This window comes from Polypterus senegalus, chromosome 12 (assembly GCF_016835505.1).
Source record: "Polypterus senegalus isolate Bchr_013 chromosome 12, ASM1683550v1, whole genome shotgun sequence".
NCBI classification, from domain to species: Eukaryota; Metazoa; Chordata; class Cladistia; order Polypteriformes; family Polypteridae; genus Polypterus; species Polypterus senegalus.
The window spans coordinates 61,508,764-61,527,937 of record NC_053165.1 but is presented as its reverse complement, the minus strand read 5'-3'; the positions used below and the strand labels follow the sequence as shown (position 1 = coordinate 61,527,937).

The following is a 19,174-nucleotide window of genomic DNA, read 5'->3' as shown; positions in this document are numbered from 1 at the left end:
GTACATATTGGTAATTGGTAGTTAACAAGAACTGTGCACAATTTTATAGGTAGTTGTTTTGTCTGCCGTATTGTCACCATTATGTTAAAAAAGACAAAAACAAGTTTTGTTGTTGAACATTGTTTTATTAACTAACCATGTCACAAGAATTTGAGTACTTACACCTATATACCTACGGATGAATCAATGAAGGAACAAACATTACAAAACTTTACCCATCCCTCTAAACCATGCTGAATAACCACAGCTGGCTACACAAGTTCCATTAACCATTAAAAAATATTACATAAAACTGTGGTGCTGTCTTCATCAAACACTAAGCACAAGATGATGCAATAATACAATGTCCTTTTAAATTTAGAAACACCCCAACCCCAGACACTCAGCTGGTGAGTGGAGTCTAGATGTCTTGTTATAGAAGAATTATGAAAAATACTTTGAAAATACTAGCCTGACAGCAATAAACAGTTTCTACCTATGCATGTGCAAAATAAAAACCCAAATCTCAAGGGCATATAATCACTCAGAGGAAATGTCTGTTAACTTTGGCTTCTTATGTTGCATTTTTCTTGCCTTTTCATTAGCAAAATAGAAGGTCACTTGAACATCATTCATAAGCATAGTAACTTTTAAAAAGAATATTTTTCAGCTTTGAAAGATATAGACACTAGTAGGGAAGATCAAATAGGTTTCTAATATAGGTAAAGAACTTTTGGGGGGTAGAATATGATTTTTTTTACGGCTGCTGAACATTACTGGGGAACGTAAACTAGTACATCAGTTGTTTATTGTAGGATGACAAAGTAACATCAGAACATAACATTTTATAACTGAAAACACTTTCATTCTGTAAAATAACATACTGAAAAGTTGCTGTTTACAGAATTTGAAGCCACTGTCTAGACATTCAATTACAATTAAGCATACATATTATTCTACAATTAGAACCTAATTGGATAAAAAGTAAGAGTGATTATTTCATCAACAATATAGCTTACATGTTTCTGCTGCAAACACAATTAGTTGTACTAAAATGCACCACATTTGTATTCTACAAAATTGAAAAAGGCTTTACTTCATTTTTCTGCCAAAATAAGAACACAATTCTTCTGTGAAATATGAATGTAAATTCCGATTAACATAATGTGCTATTTCCAACTAAAGCGTGTTATATATATCACCAAGAACTAGTTTTTTTTACCTCGTTTCAGTATGATGATACTAGTGATTAAGAACTAAAGTAACATCTGTCACTCTTTATATGAAGTTTAAAAAAATCAATCTAATTTCTTGCATGATATCAAAATAAGTCTCATTACCCTCAACCCACTTTACAAATTAGCACTCTGAAGTGGAAAGTAATATAAAATTGCTCAGCAAAAACTGTCAACTATTTAAAAAAAAAAAAAAAATCTTACTCTAACAATGTAACATAATTAATAATCTTGAAAGCAAGTGTTATTTCCTTCTTTTATGTAAACCTGCACTTTATTTGTCAAAATGCTTATATATAGTCAAGTTTGAACACGTACTTGCCAAATTCCAAATGTTCAATGGTACTCCAACGTTCCTATCAAATATGATGGTATTATTTAGACACTTTTTACATGAATTCTCTCACCCATGATACCTGTACAGCACTTTCTAAAAAGGCACTTGTGTTCTGCAAGCTATAAAAATGTGCCAGTAATGATAACTTAATAAACACATTATTTCAGTGATATGCCACTGTAGAATGAACAGAAAAATCCAGAATAAAAAAAAAAAACAAGTCCTACAAATTAGTCTCTTTTTTCTCCTTTTTCTTCTTGGACGGTCAAACATATTCCCGTACCACTAACAGAATTACTTAGCATACCCAGTAAGTCTTAAAATATATTTAAACATTGCACCAGTCAACTAAGCAGCACATGTGCTTAAGTACTTTGTAGAATTCAGACCAATCATTCAGAATAAAGCTACCAGTAAAATCCACAAAAAGGATAATAAGTCTCTTGTTGAGCTCCAGATCAGATTCTGTGAAGTCAGCTCCCTTTTGCACCTCTGGAAACTGTTTAAACTAAGGCTGTACCTGTAATGACAGGTTATTTTTTTTATTAAAGCAAGTTCCAGCATGGTGGCCAGGATCAGTTATTAGATCTGTCTTTAGCAAAGTATAGTAACTTAAACTGGAATTTCAAGAAACCAACTAATAAGACCACATTCTTTTAAACTAAGAGTTTCCTAATTACGTTCACTGTACTTTATCCATGCTGTAAAATCAAATTTCCATTTTTCGGCACTTAACCTCAAACTCTCAGCTATTTTCTGATTAGATTTGTGCAAAAGTTAGTAATGTGTCTTTAATAAAAAAAATAACAGAAATTAAAGTATTTCAGTCACACTGACTTTCTTGTTAGGCTTTTTGTTTGGGGGGGTAACAGCAGTCAACCTTAAACCTTTACAATTTCTGAAAAAAAACTGAGGCCATCTATAGTGATCAAACCTTATATATGTTGGTTGAATTCTGGGGATTTTTTTCCTTCATAGAAAACATATTCCCCACTCCCCCGGGCACAGAATATGAAACTGTCATCAGGCAGAAACAAGCCAACTGTACCATGAGGTAACACTTGAGTTCTTTCTCATCATAGTTTCTCCCTCACTTCTGTAAGAGACCACCATCACAGAGCTGGAAGAGAAGTCTCCAAGTTATTGCTTTGGAAAGAAAATGAGGTGAAAGTTTTTTTTTTATATATATATATATATATATATAGGCATCTGAGTGTTTTCCCAGAGCCCTAACATCAAGCCTTGTAGTCCAGTTCTGCATTCATTTTTGTGTACATTTCATAAATGGCATCAATTGTGGCTGTATAGTTTAACAAGAACTGGCGGATTTTCTCCATGCACTCCTCCTCTTTGACATCCCGTCCTTTGGACAGAGCTTTCAGGAAGTCAGATTTGTAGGGAGCGGCATAAAGAGCTGTCTGTAAGGAGATGAGCAAAAAGTGAGAAAGGAACTGGGAAAATAAGATCAGTAAAAAGTCACAGAAAGAAATGAAAAACAGGAAAAAAGTGGCTCATTTAGAAGGAAAATATGAAAGTCCCCATACCAAGATGAAGAGCAGGAAAGAAAATTAAGTTTTGCAAAGAGGATATTCAAATATATATAAGCAATTTAAGTTTAGTGAAGAGTGTTACATAAAGATAAATCAAACTCACATGGAAGATTTTCTGGATCAGCCAGCTATGGTACTTTTTCAGTGCAATCTCATAAGCTTTAGTGGCATTTACTCGAATAAGATTAGGGTTTGCATCATCACGTTCTCCATCAGCAATACTTTGTAGCAAAACTTGGATGAACTTAAGGCCTCTGGCAGAAAACAAAAATAAATTACACAAAGATTCTCAAATTCAGAGATTCATTCATTTTTGGAACAAACTTAAATTCCACTTTGTTAGGTATTCATAGAGTAAAAAGTTTTGAATAGTAAGAAATTAGCAGTACAATCATTAATCATTCCATTAATATACTAAAATCACTTTCTTCAGTTTCAAGGTTTTAGTGAGCTACAGATTATCCCAGGAGCATCTGGTGAAAAGCAGAAACCAATCCTGAGAAGGCTACTACTTCACTGATTAACATACACATGCACACTCTCTCATTCTAGGCTAATTTAGTGTCACCAGTTAACAAAATATACACAATATATTGAAGGAAACAATGGTACCCAGATAAAAACACATGTAGATAGAGGAAGAACAAGCAAACCTCTGGCACAGTGAAATTGACAAAATACCAAAGAAGAAATCTAATACATACTTTACGTATGTAAAGGGAAATTATATTATCACTCTTTTTCCCTAACCCAAGTCCATCCTGCATACCATTGAAATTGCACTGCAGGTAACACTACATAACTCAGCACATAAAATTCTGGTTTGTGTTTTCTGCATACTAACAACATCTTCATGAACACTGAAGAAAGAATTGGAATAAAAGATTAAGAGACACCATTACCTTAGCTGCTTTTCTATTTACAGTGTTATCTCGCTGAATCCATGCCTAATTTAGACTTTATGAAATACCATTTCACTGAGAGGAGAAAAACAATTTTCAGGGGCTATCTGGCGACAACATTTAATCCAGGCAGTAAGCTCATACAACAAAACATACAAGAGAAAATAATCTAGTCAGACAGTTTCTCTTGTAGCTGGAAGAAAGATATGTACCGTTTAAATAACCCAACTGGAAAACATAATAGATATATTAAACGTATCCTGAGAAAATTAGGTCTATATGCAAAACAAAAAAAAAACAAACATTAGGAGGCCATATTATTTTTTTCCCTTTCCTTGATAGGTCTCAACTGAAGAAAATAAGAAGTGTCAGTCAACTTAAGGCACAATGGGTCATTTCATTTTGTAAATCCCTTTATCCTATTCATAACATGAAATTAAGAAACTTCAATAACAACAAAAGTTATAAGAAAATCATAGCTAGATAACACTGTCAAAGGGTATAATTCAAGTTTACCCTGCTTATCCTTACCACATATTCACTCACCTTTTCAGCCACATAAGTGCTAATGTTGCCCCTACTTTTGGCCACTCTGACCCATACATCTCTTTCTCTGCTTCCAGAATCTGCTGAAGAGTTTTAAACCTGGTGGGGTTTGTATCGTAAACAGCTTTGATTTTCTATAATAAAAATAATTATGAATAAATTACATCAATTGTTTACATGTAGACAGCATGAGGGAAAACTGGAAATACTTACAGTAATATTTCCACTTATGTCAGCTTTGATTGGAGAAAATACCTTTGAACCCAAGCAATCTAAAAGAGAAATTCAACAGTAAGCACAATAAAAATGTGGAATACTATAATTCAGGTTCTGAACTAGGCAAATGAACAAATGTGGGCATTTGTGTGGAAATCAATACTTATCATACAATGTCATAATAAGTGGCCATTCGATTACGTACACCTGCCTTTCTTATCTAACTGACTGCTCAAATTAAAGACAAAATTAGTTTAACAGATATACTATTGAAAACAGACAGGCATTAAACACTGGATGTACTTGTGTGCAAGTCAGGGAGAGAACCGCAAAAACAAAAAATTAATGAACTTTGAACTTGCATAGTTGTGGATAACAAAAGCAATGGCATGAGCGTATCTGAAACTGCAGTAATGAGAAAGTGACCCAAATGACTTCTACTCCAATGAGTGGGGAATAAAGATGCAATTGCAGTGAAATAGGGAACACAAATGCCGGATAGTGGATGACTTATAAAAAACCTGTTGATTCATGTTGTTTGACAGGATGCATTTTAAGTGCATTCTATGTGATCTCTGATCAATGAATAAATGTATGCATCTGAAGATAGACAATCAGAAGTGCCATCTAATTTCTCTATACAGAAGTGTGGGAAAAGATATTTAAAGAGAAAGGTAATTAGTACAACTATATTTGAGTGTTATATAAGATATGTCCTTCTGGATAAAGAAACTGTTTGTTTATCTTTGAATAAATATCTCACAGAGGTTCTCAAATACCAGTACCATCTAGTGTGTCAACTCTGTGGACAGAGAAAAGATTCTTTTAATACTAGCAAAAGGGAGCTTGTTGTATGAGCCTGAGTAAACTCACTGTTTCCAGTTGTCTAGCTCACTTAATGGCATATGCATTTTCTGAATGCTCTCTTTCTTTCTCATAATTGCTTTTGTATTCTGTTCCCCATGCACTGCACATTCTATGTGCTTTGTCCCACCCAGACCATTGAGACTTATGCCAATCTAATGTGCTTCCTGAGGTCAGCAGTGATTTGCTTTAAATACACCATTTAAAATCATAATCTCAAATAGTTGGGTAATGAAAATAAAATGTACCAGATAGGCTCTCTATCCATCTTTTTCAAATTTCTGAGCCTGATTTTTCCTCTAGTCATAGAAACACCAATCCCAATTATCAACAGCATGACAGAGATAAACCAAAAAGGGATGTCAGGTGATCAAATTCTGTCATTTGCAGTGAAACAGTTTGATATTTTTTTTTGTCTATTCATCTACTTTATTTCCTTTTATGAAAAACAATTTGACATAAAATAGTCTTGAAAAAAATAATCTAAAATCTAGTATTATTTTGGCATTTTCGGTCATTTAACAGAAACTGTAAACAGAATAAACAAAATTACAAAATCTCAAACTATTACCCAAAGCAACCTATGTATTATAATATCATTTATTTTCAAGACATGGGTGAAAACATTAGTGCTGGTCTGAAAGCTCAGCTCAGAAAGAAGATATTACTTAAAAGCAACTTTAGTTATATACATAATTGAACATTTGTACAAAACCACCATACAGAGACTCGCTAAAATACTGAAAGGAGGGCGCAATCGAATACCATGGCCAGAAGCCACACTCCATATTTTGTGAAAGTACATTTAAGATAGAAATTAAATTATGCATGTGGCAAGTTAGCTGCAGCTTGACACAGACACACAGACAAAAGATGACCCTGCTCACAGCAAATAATTGCATCTACTAAATGAAAGTCTGATTATGTATCGAATATCACCTCCTCCTTTGTGTGTGTGCGTTTTTTTTTTTTTTGGTCTATGCCAAACATAAATGAATGGAAATTTCCAACATACAACAAATGCCTTTCAGCCTTGTGGTCGGGAAATAAAATATAGTGTGGCCCTTGTTCTACCTTTTTTTTAACCTTTCTAAGGCCTGTGTTGTCTTTTAGCTCATTACTTTTTTTTCTTAAACAATTCCATATTAGGAGATTAATAGCTCAGTTTTGCCGTATGCACAGATGTGAAGGTCCCACCTTTCTAAGTTAAAGAATAATACAAACCTGGTGAAGGACATACACATTTTCAATTCTAAGCCACACTTTATCTGGTATGTCAAAGTTACTGTAATTTATTGTATTTTAGGAGACACAAAGGCCAAACAAGGCAGCCATTGAGACAAAACAAACCAGATCAGCCAGCCTGTTCCAAAACAGAGTTGGCCTGAGAAGACAGCCTCTATTTCTGGAGTGTGCTTTTTCCCTCAAATTTTTTATTTTTTTTACTCAGGTTTTCTTAAGTGACAGAAATAGGATTTTTTTTTTTTTTTAAGAGTTGGGGAAGGGGGTTGTTGTTGAAGGGTTCTGGGTGGTCTCATGTTCTGGAATCCCTGCAGATTTTATTTCTTTTTCCAGCCGTCTGGAGTTTTTTTTTTTTTTCTGCCCACCCTGACCATTGGAACTTACTCTTATTCTATGTTAATTAATGTTGACTTATTTTATTGTCTTACTGTGTCTTTTATTTTTCTATTCTTCATTATGTAAAGCACTTTGAGCTACATTTTTTTGTATGAAAATGTGCTATATAAATAAATGTTGTTTGTGTTGTTCTGGGCACCTGCATTTCCTCCCACTGGTTCATTAGTGATTCTAATTTGGCCTTGTGTAAGTGATTGTGAGTGCATTAGTCAAGTTCTATGATGGGCTGGCTTCCAGTCTTGTGCCTAACATTGGGGTTGTTCCTGTACACCATTGATTGGAATATGCATGTTAAAAAAAACTGATGGACGGATGAGTGTTCATTGACATCCTATAATGGATCTGTTTCTAATTACTGGTAAAGCTTCCAATGTACAACATGTAATGACCCTCTAATGGAGAGACCAGGGTTGGAGTAGTTATGTGTAGTATTCCTAGTTTTATTAATCATATAAAACTTTATATTCAGGGCCCTGTAACAGAGAGGCGCCATATCCATCAAGCTCCTGACTCATACTAGGTGGTGCCAGGATAGACTCCAGAACCCTGCGTCCCCTAAACTAGACTAAGCAGATTTGGGAAATGTATTTTAATTTATGTTCATGTTCTTTAAATTGAGTAATCAGAAGCAATACATTTTTCAGTCATTATTTTTATCCTTTTAACAACATTTCCATTATTTCTCCATAGTCTTTAACGTGTGCCAAAAAAAAAACTTCCATCTATTCGTTTTCAGACTTGAATAAACCATTCCAGAATTGCAAAGGGTCAGGGCACAAGCAAGAGATAACCTTGGGCAGAGCATCAGTCCATTTCTGGACACACTCATGCATACTGTAAATACATAATGACTCATTACTGGAACAGTTTCAAGTTTAAATGGCTATTATTTAAAGAAAAACCAGAACTGATTTTTGCCCTGCTGAGACTCTGAAAACCCAGTCACAGCACAAATGTAGGCAAATTGGTTTTGCAATACAGTTACTAATGTATAATAATGAGTTTGTGAAATGTCAAAAGTAGTATTATGTTGACTATAGTTTGGAATCTACTGTAATTAGGGGGGAAAAAATCAAGGATTATGCCAACACACCCCTTATCATGAATGTACTAGCAGTACACGTCAAATACGTAATAGGCTTACTGTGCTCCAAAAATACTGTAAATTTACCAATATAGACGAGACCCTTTGATTAGAGGGTTACAATCTGTGATTCCACCCTCTCATCATAAAAACTTCATACATCAAGGGAGAAAACAAAACCCTTGGATTGCCATTCACAGTATTTGTTACAAATAATACATATTTTTGCTTTTGTTTTTATTTGGAAGTGTTCTTCCAATTTCTTCCTTCTACTCATATGTTTTATCTTAAACCCTTGTCAACTACTTACTAAACTTCTTGAGGCACCATGTAACCAGGCGTCACCTCCATTTCCAATCAGAGCACTAAAATCAGACAGCACTGGCAAATGACAACTATATGTTTTAAAATGTCTCCTCATCATAATTTATACATTTTTAGTTAATTTGCCTTTCTACAGTGTATTTATTTATTTATTTATTCTGCCTACACTATACACAAAAAGAATCCAATCGCAGTACAGGTGTGAATTTTTTTAGGTCAAGTCAGAGTATCAGAGAGTCCGTAGTAAGGAATGAAATGATCAATTTGCATTAACTTGAAAATGACTTTATCTCCTAGACAAGTCTAATCTGTTTATTGGTTATAAAACAGATAAAATATTGGAACCATTCATGCCCTGTGTCAATGATTTATTCGAAATTGTATTATGAATGTTTGAGAATGTAATGTTATAATTCTAATCTTCCATAAAATCAAATGCATCACAACAGATTTACATTTGTGTATCTTATGTTCAAGTCCTATTCTTGATACACAATAATTATACAGACAAACACAATGTTCCCAGCGCTATCTGGAACTCAAATGACAGAGGTGTATTTTTATTTAAAAATCCTCCCCATTTTTTTTCTTTAGGCAGTTAACACTATAAAAGATAATCACTGTCTATGCCAGGGGTGGGCAAAGTCAGTCCTGGAGGGCTGCAGTGGCTGCAGGTTTTTCTTCCAACCCAGTTGCTTAATTAGAAAACAATCCTTGCCAATAATTTAATTTCTTGGCTTATCAGTGCTTTAATTCTGCTATGTCAGGTCATTCTCATGTCCAATTTTTTTTTTCTTTTTAAGGATATCATCAAAATGATTTGAAGTCTAAAACAGATGAGTTATTCTCAGTTCTTCACTTTTTCTTTTCTCTTTCCTTCCAAATATTTAATAAAACCAAATAATGTTTAATAAATACACACAGGTGTAATGGAAACAAGCTTAATTTAGTAATGATGGTTTCTTTTAGAATTTTCATCTTATTGCTAATAAGGAGCAATTAAAAAATGACACTATAGCTGGTTGAAGATTGACATAAGCAATAAGGGTTCAAAATCTTAACAAGTCAGACAACTAAAATGAAGCAAAAGTGTTACTTGAGCAATTGGTGCTTCTTATTAAGCAATTGGTTTGGAACAAAAACCTGCAGCCACTGTGGCCCTCCAGGAACGACTTTGGCTACCCCTGATCTAAGCCATATTAACAGACTCTAGCTTTGCAGACCTTAGTAACCTAATGTACAAACAAAAATGCCTTTAGACATACCAAATGCTCAACTCAGTTGAAACAACTTTACATGAGACAAACAATTGCAAAGAAAGTTAAATACCTAAGCATATGTAATTTCTCAGGTGTCACTAAGCAGTGTCTTGCTTTCTGTCCAAATATAGGTATACCAGCTGCACTACCCATCTAAAACAGGTTAAAATCTAAGTAATAAGCACAGCATTAATGTTTGCAGTACACCAAGCAATGCATGTCTCTGTTACATGCCATTAGGAAAGGGGTTCACCATCTATTAAAATGACAAATGCAATGAAATTGTATTACTAAAAATGCTTGTGATGCTCCATCTTTTGCAATGAAAGAGACATAGCAACTGGACGGACACACAGACAAACACCTTTTTTTTTTCCTTCAGGTGGACTAAGCACACTATCCCATCTTGTGCCCTACCCATTGATCATTCATGAACAATATTATTTTAAGTAATGCCCCCCATACTGAATTAACTAATATTTCTAATAATTAACTATTATTTCAGGTCACTGATCTCCTACTATAGAGCTCACTGACCACGGTATTGCTGCAGCAGCATCATCATCATATAACCACAGAGACTACAGTAATAAACAATGTCCTAAATACTGTGCTTACAAATAATCTTGATGCTCTCTTGTCAACACTGGCAAAGACCATTGTAAATGATACCTCATGGAGCTTGCATACATAGTGTAACTGGTGATGTGCTGTACCGTCTCAAGTGTGGTACTGCTCACAGTGCTGCAGATTACTGTCTGAAGAATTGCAAAACAAACTACTTAAACAACTGTAGTATTTTAAGTGATTTATCCTAGAGCTTGTTGACCACAATATTATACAGTAAGTGCTTCATTACAGACTATTGATCACGTTAACACAAATTTAGATGGCATACATTATAAGTTCGCAAATCACAGGCGTAACATATAAAGTCTTGTAAAGTTTACGAACCACAGTATTAAAGGGTCTACTATCTCCAGTAATTACAAGTCTCATCGGGCGCAAGAACTACCAGTGATGTTTCCCATAAAGTTGATAATGACTATATTCCCGTACATTGTTGGCAAACTCCACAATTTCGCACAAATCTTAAGAGACTGCCTACAGAACTACATGTCCATTCCTCAACCTGCTCCGGGACCGCGGCACTACAGATGATGTCGTTTACGAACGACAGATAACCTGTCCAAGGTTAGTTCACCAAACAGTCGTACGTGTAAATTCGGTGATCTGCCTAGCTCTAGATGACGCCCTGCCCTACCTCGCTCACTGATCTTCCATTATAGTATATGTCCAGCTACAGTCAATAGCAGCTATTCTTGCCAAAGTTTCTCAACTTACAGAGCTACGCAACGAGCACACTTTTCAAGATACAGACCCGAAGCACGGCCTCCCATTACCAGACACTAAGATTACCCTTCACCTTACCGAAGAAAGACGGCAGGTAGGATACCGCCTCAAGAAACGACCGCGTGTCCACCTGCTTATCAGCCGGCAGCTGCTTAAACTGGTGCTCCATTAGAAGAGCCATGGTTAGCTTCAAAAAGGTTGCTTTCCACTTCAGCGGGGAACGAGAGACGAATAAGAAATTTGTGTCAAACTGGGAAACGGCGAACCCGGAACCGCGAGGAAAGCTCCTCACGCGCAAGTAGCGAATGAAAGAAGAGGAAGGCGTCCTGACGCAATGGCTTTCGCGCCCAATGGGGAATCAAGCTGGGGTGGAAGAAAGTGGGCCAATGACAACGCATGAAGTTCCCATCTAGTCTGGAAGGGCGGGGCAGTTAAAAGAACCCGCTTCTTGTGCTTTCACTCATCCGAAAACCAAGATGCTAGGGCGTTCGTTTAACATGGGTGTATACTGATGTATGTCATATACAGGTGCCGGTCATAAAATTAGAATATCATGACAAAGTTGATTTTATTTCAGTAATTCCATTCAAAAAGTGAAACTTTTATATTAGATTCATTCATTACACACCGACTGATGTATTTAAAATGTTTATTTCTTTTAATTTTGATGATTATAATTGACAACTAATGAAAGTCCCAAATTCAGTATCTCGGAAAATTAGAATATCAGTTAAGACCAATGCAAAAAAAGGATTTTTAGAAATGTTGGCCAACTGAAAGGTATGAACATGAAAAGTATGAGCGTGTATAGCACTCAATATTTAGTTGGGGCTCCTTTGGCCTGGATTACTGCAGCAATGCGGCGTGGCATGGAGTCGATCAGTCTGTGGCACTGCTCAGGTGTTATAAGAGCCCATGTTGCTCTGATAGTGGCCTTCAGCTCTTCTGAATCGTTGGGTCTGGTGTATTGCATCTTCCTCTTCACAATACCCCATAGATGTTCTATGGGGTTAATGTCAGGCAAGTTTGCTGGCCAATCAAGAACAGGGATACCATGGTTCTTAAACCAGGTACTGGTAGCTTTGGCACTTTGTGCAGGTGCCAGGTCCTGTTGGAAAATAAAATCTGTATCTCCATAAAGTTCGTCAGCAGCAGGAAGCATGAAGTGCTCTAAAACTTTCTGGTAGACGGCTGTGTTGACCTTGGACCTCAGGAAACACAATGGACCAACACCAGCAGATGACATGGCACCCCAAACCATCACTGACTGTGGAAACTTTACACTGGACCTCACGCAACGTGGATTCTGTGCCTCTCCTCTCTTCCTCCAGACTCTGGGACCTTGATTTCCAAAGAAAATGCAAAATTTACTTCCATCAGAGAACATAACTTTGTACCACTCAGCAGCAGTTTTGTCTTTAGCCCAGGCGAGACGCTTCTGACGCTGTCTCTTGTTCAAGAGTGGCTTGACACAAGGAATGGGACAGCTGAAACCCATGTCTTGCATACGTCTGTGCGTGGTGGTTCTTGAAGCACTGACTCCAGCTGCAGTCCACTCTTTGTGAATCTCCCCCACAGTTTTGTTTCACAATCCTCTCCAGGGTGCGGTTATCCCTATTGCTTGTAAACTTTTTTCTACCACATCTTGTCCTTCCCTTCGCCTCTCTATTAATGTGCTTGGACACAGATCTCTGTGAACAGCCAGCCTCTTTAGCAATGACCTTTTGTGTCTTGCCCTCCTTGTGCAAGGTGTCAATGGTCGTCTTTTGGACAACTGTCAAGTCAGCAGTCTTCCCCATGATTGTGTAGCCTACAGAACTAGACGGAGAGACCATTTAAAGGCTTTTGCAGGTATTTTGAGTTAATTAGCCGATTAGAGTGTGACACCAGGTGTCCTCAATATTGAACCTTTTCACAATATTCTAAATTTCCATGATACTGAATTTGGGACTTTCATTAGTTGTCAGTTATAATCATCAAAATTAAAAGAAATAAACATTTGAAATACATCAGTCTGTGTGTAATGAATGAATCTAATATACAAGTTTCACTTTTTGGATGGAATTACTGAAATAAATCAACTTTGTCATGATATTCTAATTTTATAACTGGCACCTGTACATACAAGTATGTTATGTTGGGAAACTACTACATCAATAAGACATATTTATGGCTTTTTTTTTTTTGCAAACCACCAATACTGTGCATTCTTTAAACAGTTAGCAAAGGACGTCTAGTGCTTCCCAGCACAAAAAACAATGGGTCTGAATTGACCACTTCTGTGGGTGAAATAAATATAATCCATCCATGCATCCCTCCATTATCCAACCCGCTATATCCTAACTACAGGGTCACGGGGGTCTGCTGGAGACAATCCCAGTCAACACAGGGAGCAAGGCAGGAAACAAACCCCGGGCAGGAGTCCAGCCCACCGCAGAATAAATATAATAGTGAAAATAAATGCCATTTCGATACTATGGTTTAATAAAATGATAAACAGGCTAGGAAAACAGATGGATGAATGAATAATTTGCAAGGATCGTAGTCTGATTATTATGCAAGACGGGAATTTAAAGAAAAGAGATATTCTAAAAGTTTTTTGGAAAACAGTTCTTTTTTATTATTACCATATTATTTTAGTTGCTGTCCTCATGCAATTATGTTAATTTAAAATTACTTCATAAAAATTATTTTAAAAATTGATATACCTTTTTAATGATGTGGGAGCTTAGCAGTAGTTAGTTGCCTTTCAGCTGCAAGTGCCTAGATTCAGAATAAGGCTTTTTCACCATCTGCGCAGAGTTGGCCTATCATATCTGAGTCTTTGTGGGTTTTCTTAGACCACTCAGATTTCCGTTTTCAACCAAGTCCCAGCCTCACTGGGTCACATGTTCTGGGCCTGCTCCAAATTAACATTATTCTGGACAAAAATTTTAATTACCTCTCAGACAGCCTTGGACTCAAAATCCCTCCTAACCCATTAACAGCTGTGTTTGGGGTTCTTCCAGAGGGGCTTAAAGTGGAGAAGGACAAACAAATTGTGATTGCATTCACTACACTCTTGGCACGCAGACTTATTCTGATAAACTGGAAGAACCCAAACTCTCCTCTTTTAAGTCAGTGGGAAACCGATGTGTCATATTATTTGAAATTGGAAAAAATCAAATACTCAGTTAGAGGATCTGTACAGACTTTTTTCAAAACATGGCAGGATCTAATCAGTAATATTTTAAAATAAGTTTATAAAGCACAGAGAATTTATTAATTTAGGTATGTTTACAAGCCTTAAATTTTATGCCGTTTGGCTTGCTCTCTCTCTCAGGGGTGGGGATCGATCTGTTCTTAACATAATTCTTTTTTTTTTGTAAAAACTTGATTGCTATGTATGGATCGTAATAAAATTAATAAAAAAAAAAAAAAAGATTTCCGTTTTCAGGCTATCTAAAAATTGGTCCCCTTCTGAGATGTTTGTTCTGTTGGCCTGGTTCTTCTTAGTACCCAGTTTTACTAGATAGGCCCTTGTGCCCCATGAACCCATTTTGGAATGAACAGGTTTAAGGAATCCATCCATCCATTCACTTATTTTTTTAGGCCAGTTACACCAATGTAAATGCTTCCTACACTAAAACTAAGCCTTGTTAGAATGACACATTTTGTTGAGGTGTTGGACTAACCATAATTTTAAACTTCTGTTGCTCTACTTTTAAATTTATTCTGTATCGCTATTTGCCAATGTTACACTATCTAATCACTCAGTTGCATTGTAAGAATATCGATTTTATAATTCACTTTGACTAAAAGTGTCTGCAAAATAGTACAGTTAATTGGTTCATGTGATAGTTTAATAAACGGCTCTAAATAAAATGAGTTTGGATGTTTATAGGGGTATACATGTGAATACTGTGTCATTCTTTTGACAGAATCACATTCAGACTCTGTGATACCAGTTTAAAGTCCTGCTCTATAAATGCGTTTAATTCATAAAGTGTGCTCAGAAAAGGGATGAATAGCAGGAAAAAATATATTCTTCAAATGTACCAAGAAAAGAGTGCAGGTATCTTAATTGTATATTCTATATTATGACTCTTATCACATTCAAGTTTATCTGTCTAACACTATTGTAGTGGGTCTCAAAATGAGTACTTAGAAGTTGTTTTGGTCTTTTGTCACTGTTAACCAGTGTTTCAGAGCAGTTTTTTAAATTGCTGATTTAAGTTGATAACATAAAAATCCAATGATGGCATACAGTTAGAATGAAAACCTGAAGACACTCTGAACCACTCAGGATTGTTAAGTAGTGTTTAATGTTTATTACATTTCCTCAATGATAAAAATATTAAACATAAGGAATTATGGACTTAAACATATTATATATATATATGAGAGAGAGAGAGATATTAAGAATAAATCAACTGGGGCAACAGTTTTATTAAATGAGAGAGATTCGAAACTGTGAAAACCTAACCCGCCTTTTAAGAAAAAAAAGCGCGATTTTCGTCCAAGTAGTTTGGGTCTTCTAGCAGCCCGTAGCGTAACCAGGAAGTTCTGTGAGTCACCAAGACAAACAGGAAACAGTTTAACGAACGGCTTCTTAACCGAAATTTGAATTACGAATTAGGACAACCACCTGAAACAAGACAGTGAAGTCTCCAGTTTTCAAACAAGGCAGATGCTATATTACTAGTAAAATTAAGAACGAAGACCTGTAAGTACCTGCATTTGTTTCGGAGCGTATAGCATATAACGCGGTCTGCTTCGAACGCATCTATTTCACGCAGCGATCGGTCAGTGTAAAGGGACGCCAGTCGCTTTTAAATTATATACAGTTTAAATAAAAAAAGTTCAATAAGCGTCTGTCATCGACTAAGGAACTAAATGTTCGGTTTTAAGGACTGCTGGCTCACGTTTAATCGGCTGATGCTGATTATCCAGGCGTTTTAATTACCTGAGTATCATGTGGCACTAGACTGCTTGAGTTACGGAATTTATTCAATCAGTAAAAGCGCGTGGGTGTAAATAACGTAAATGAAAGGCAAGAAGTAGGACACCTCACTTGGATGGAGATAATGACACTGGCGATTTTTAACTTGGTAACACACAGTTCTCGTTGGCGCCATATTATGAGGCAAACTCTTTGTTAAGCAAATTTAGTCCACAAAGTATCGTCTGCTAATAAAAAACATTTGAACATGCAGTTAGAATAGTAATGGATTGGGGTTGGGGAAGAGCGAGAGAATGAATGAATGAATAATGATGAAATCACTATCATCGCATCAACAAAAGACTTTAAATTCGGCTTTTAGGCAAGGACTTTGTAGCCATCTCGTACAAAGTCCCTAGAGACTTCTATGCCATCAAAGCTGTAGTATTTCTGTAGAATCTGTATGTGTATCTAATAGTGTCTGTCTGTTGTTGAGTAGTTACTTTTCATATAGAAGCCTGCAACTTTAAAAAAGATGAACAGTCATAATATTATTCAGTAATATCAGCAATATACAGTAGATTGTGGCTGTATTGTAATATCTTTGGCACAACTTGAAGCATCCTTGCACGTTTCTGAGTAGGTTGACTTGTGCAAGCTTTACTGGTGCAGGACAAACAGATTTAAGCAATAAATTAATTCACTTATTTATTCATTCAGCTGGTAGCGTTTCCATGCAATAACATGTCCTTCCATGCTCTGAGTGCCATCTTTACTTGGCAGTATTTTTAAATAGTTCTAAGATAATAACTTTGTTTATTGCTTTCAAAAGGATAAAGGGAAATGGCTCTGCCAACTCTGACATCTCACTGGTCCAATCGCATTCATACTCTGGAGGAAAGGATTGCCCGGCAGCGTGAGCAGGAAGCACGGTTTAGGCAGCAGTGGGAACAGCATTACAGATATTTTAAAGATCATGACGTGCGCAGCAGTAAGCAGGCACAGTGGAGCTCCAGGCAGTCCTATCAAAAGAGGTGAGGTAAATTATCTGCAGATGTTACTGCCAACATTTATGCACATGCATATGAGTTTATATCTTTATATGTATGATAAACCTGCAAAGTCCATCTCAGTGCTGTCACCTAATAATGCTGTATCAAGAGACACTCGGAGGGAACACACCCAAGCATTACTGTCGGTTCTTGTATCATATTTTATTTGAGTTTGTGGACAGTGTGTTAAATGAACTGTTCCTTTGGATAAGCTTTTCTGCTCCTTCTTCATGGCACAATGTTAGTTCATTCATGGTTCAGTGAAAAAAAAGTTTAGCCATCTGTGTGTGTTATGTTTGTTGTACATTTTTACATTGAATTTGGTCAGATCTTTGTATTAGTTGTTTTGATGTTTATGAAGCAATCGTAGAAAAATTTCATTAGACTTTAATACTGTTTGTTTGTTTGCTGTGCAAAGTGATTATGCATGCATTTTCAGGCATGACCCTGTAGTGAATCCAGTTCTGTTCAAGGAGTAACTAGGGTCACTTGTTTGAGTATTTTGGTAAAAAAACATGCCTGAATTAGACTGGTCTTCCATATGAATCAATCTTTCCCATGAATATGAACTTAGCAAGTGCAAGGGAGTACATCAAGTGTCCTAACTAAGTGTCCCTGGTTTTAAGGGTTTTTTTTTTTTTTCCCCTCAGTATGTCTGCATTCCATCGTGATCGAATTAGAGAGGAAAAGAAAAGGAGCCTAGAAGAGCGCAGGGCCCGTCTCCGTGCTCTTTTGAAGGAAGAGTGTGACATCTTGGAAGCTGAACTCCAAGACATTTTACCTACTAGTGCCAGTCTAGCCAGGGAGATGGAATCTAAGACAGAGAGGCTGAAATCTGCCAGAGAGGAGCGCAGGAAAATGGTAATTGTGTGTCTCTTGACTGCCATAAAGTTGTATTTGCTGCCTGATATGTTTAATTTTCTGCAAAGACTGTCCTCCATTTTGTAAGAGCTTAGCAAATCAGTGGTTACAGTAAAGGGGTGCCATTTTGTCTATATTGCTGCAGCTACAGAAGTTAAAAAAAAAAAAAAATCCTTTTGTGTGATTCTTAAGTGTAGCTGTTTAGTGTGTCCGGACTCCAATTGCATACTTATAATAAAATACTAGAACATGTTCTGGTGTTCATTATGAAAGGTGCTATCTACTTTTTGTAACTAATTTACTATTGGAATAATGTAGTGTAAATTATAACTTTAAGCAAATAGATATGCTTTCCTGTTGACAGGTTGCTCAAGAACTGCTCCAGGATCACTGGAGAAAGAATAATCCAGAGCTGCGGCAGGTAAGTTTAAGGGAGCTACATGTTTATAAACCTCCAGTCTTGCATGACCGTGGGTTTGAGATTATTATGTTAGGCGTAATGTGAATGCCAACATATTGTGTGTGTTTTTGTTTTTCTAACTGTCTTTTACAATTTATTGCTCCCTCCAGGTGGAATCAGAACTTCATAAAAATCATGTAGTAGGCAAATGGGTGACCCAAATTGAGGACAAACGGCAGGTAAGGTGTTCATCCTGCAGGTCGTGCCTGAGCCTGACTGGCTTGCTTTTATGTATATATATATGTGTGTGTGTGTGTGTGTAACCAACCCTACAAACAAGAAAAATTCAAATTTAATAGTCTAGAAACCTACATACTGATTTTTGTCCTTAAGTGCAACCTACTTTTCCAAATTATTAAACAGTATAAATGCATGAACACACCTGCAGTAAAACGGGGTAATCAACCTTTTTCCATTGTAAACCACTTTTAACATGTTTGCTTGAATAACAAACTATCTCTTGAGCAGAGTGAGTGAACCACCATTTGTGAATTTTGAAAGGAAAATGGGCATGTTGGCTTCATGGTCTGGCACATTTTTTTGCTTCAGACCCAGAGGACTAAAGTTACTGGTATAGAAAGTCAACTTGGAGC

General features: G+C 36.3%; 2 protein-coding genes across 5 annotated transcripts in view; one reads left to right on the top strand and one right to left on the bottom strand.

Annotated features, from left to right (window-relative positions):
* LOC120540752 (trichoplein, keratin filament binding) overlaps window positions 1–19,174 on the top strand; it is a 46,586-nt gene that overhangs the window by 20,507 nt on the left and 6,905 nt on the right. Inside the window, exons 1-5 of one of the 4 annotated variants that reach the window (XM_039771791.1) lie at window positions 15,834–15,992; window positions 17,041–17,242; window positions 17,911–18,121; window positions 18,486–18,542; window positions 18,692–18,760. In XM_039771791.1, coding sequence (XP_039627725.1) covers window positions 17,052–17,242; window positions 17,911–18,121; window positions 18,486–18,542; window positions 18,692–18,760 — 528 coding nt within the window. In that variant the 5' untranslated portion in view covers window positions 15,834–15,992; window positions 17,041–17,051. Of the gene's footprint in view, window positions 1–15,833; window positions 15,993–16,018; window positions 16,072–16,214; window positions 16,378–17,040; window positions 17,243–17,910; window positions 18,122–18,485; window positions 18,543–18,691; window positions 18,761–19,174 lie in introns of those variants that run through there. The other 3 variants (XM_039771794.1, XM_039771793.1, XM_039771792.1) reach the window with 3 other exon arrangements.
* Window positions 740–11,598, bottom strand: gltpa (glycolipid transfer protein a). Its single transcript, XM_039771795.1, has 5 exons — window positions 11,366–11,598; window positions 4,763–4,821; window positions 4,550–4,683; window positions 3,205–3,355; window positions 740–2,969 (listed from the first exon to the last, which is right to left on the bottom strand). Exons 1-5 carry the CDS (start codon window positions 11,466–11,468, stop codon window positions 2,787–2,789), a joined length of 630 nt encoding a protein of 209 aa, XP_039627729.1. The 5' UTR covers window positions 11,469–11,598; the 3' UTR covers window positions 740–2,786.